This window comes from Octodon degus, unplaced genomic scaffold, assembly GCF_000260255.1.
Source record: "Octodon degus isolate 3935 unplaced genomic scaffold, OctDeg1.0 scaffold00203, whole genome shotgun sequence".
NCBI lineage: Eukaryota > Metazoa > Chordata > Mammalia > Rodentia > Octodontidae > Octodon > Octodon degus.
The window spans coordinates 1,111,377-1,112,604 of NW_004524779.1; the positions used below are offsets into that span (position 1 = coordinate 1,111,377).

General features: G+C 40.7%; 1 protein-coding gene across 3 annotated transcripts in view; it reads left to right on the forward strand.

The window, feature by feature from the left end:
- Nucleotides 1–1,228, forward strand: part of Rnf168 (ring finger protein 168) — a 26,070-nt gene that overhangs the window by 13,659 nt on the left and 11,183 nt on the right. For all 3 annotated transcript variants that reach the window (XM_004644547.2, XM_023704724.1, XM_023704725.1), the window contains exon 3: nucleotides 158–337. In XM_004644547.2, coding sequence (XP_004644604.1) covers nucleotides 158–337 — 180 coding nt within the window. The remainder of the gene's footprint in view (nucleotides 1–157; nucleotides 338–1,228) is intronic.

The following is a 1,228-nucleotide window of genomic DNA, read 5'->3' on the forward strand; positions in this document are numbered from 1 at the left end:
GTGGTGCTGGGGGATTGAACCGCGGTCCCTTGTGCTTTGCTAAGCTTGTTCTAAGTAGGTGCTTTAGACCACTGAGCCATCTCACCAGCCCTACAATTCTTATGAAATGTAAATACATTAAAAAGTGAAGGATCTCCCTTTCTTAATAATTTTTAAGGTGCAGGCTGAGCGTCGAGCCACTGAGGAAGAGGAAAACAAAGCCAGTGAGGAATACATACAAAGACTGCTGGCGGAGGAAGAAGAGGAAGAAAGGAGACAGGCAGAAAAAAGGCGAAGCGAGATGGAAGAACAACTGAAAAATGATGAAGAGCTGGCAAGAAAGCTGAGCATTAATATTGTGAGTCTTAGAAAAGAACTTGAAATACTAGCATTCCTCTTTCTTTGACTATGTGTTTTTGTGTGTGAGGGGTTTTTCGGATATAGGGAATCAAACTTGGGACATTGCACTTGCCAGGCAGGCACTGTGCCACTGAGCTACATCACTAACCCTGTGTGCGTGTGTGTGTGTGTGTGTTGTCGTCTTTTTAGTTTTGTTGTTTCCATATTGAGGATTAAACCCAGGGGCACACACATACCAGGCAAGCAAGTACTCTTGAGCTATACCCCTAGCCTGATCCACTTGAATTTTATTATTCTGCATTATTATTAAATTGCTCCTTGTGAGAAAAGGACAGAATGATAAAACACATACTTTAAGACCAAAGGAAACCAGGTATGGTGGTGTATATCTATAATCCCAGCACTTTGGAGGCTGCTGCAAGTTTAAGGCTAGTCTGGGCTACATTGACCATGTCTCCATTAATTTTTTTTTTTCTTTTTTTTTTTTTTTTTAAAGAGGATCCAGTGGAACCTTGTGGTTTAAAAGAGTCTGATGGGATTACTGTACAGTCTTTCATAATACAAACCCTCCTGTGTATCTAAATGCACTAAATTCCAATCTCTGGGGCGGAGGTCTTGGGAGTGCCAGCTCCATAGGCATCTGGGATTTCTGAGACCTTCAGGATTGAAAGCTTTCAGTACAATTTCTCTACAATTAGACAACAGAGATCTTAAAGTGTGCTTACTCAAATGAGGAGACCTAGAATTAAGGAATTTTTTTCATTTTGAGATGCTTCCCATAGTATCCAGATTTTGGATCATATCCCCTTCCCTTTTTTTGAGCTAGGATCTTGCTATGTTGTGCAGGTTGGTCTCTTATTTATTTATTTATTTAGTGCAGGGTCTCTCT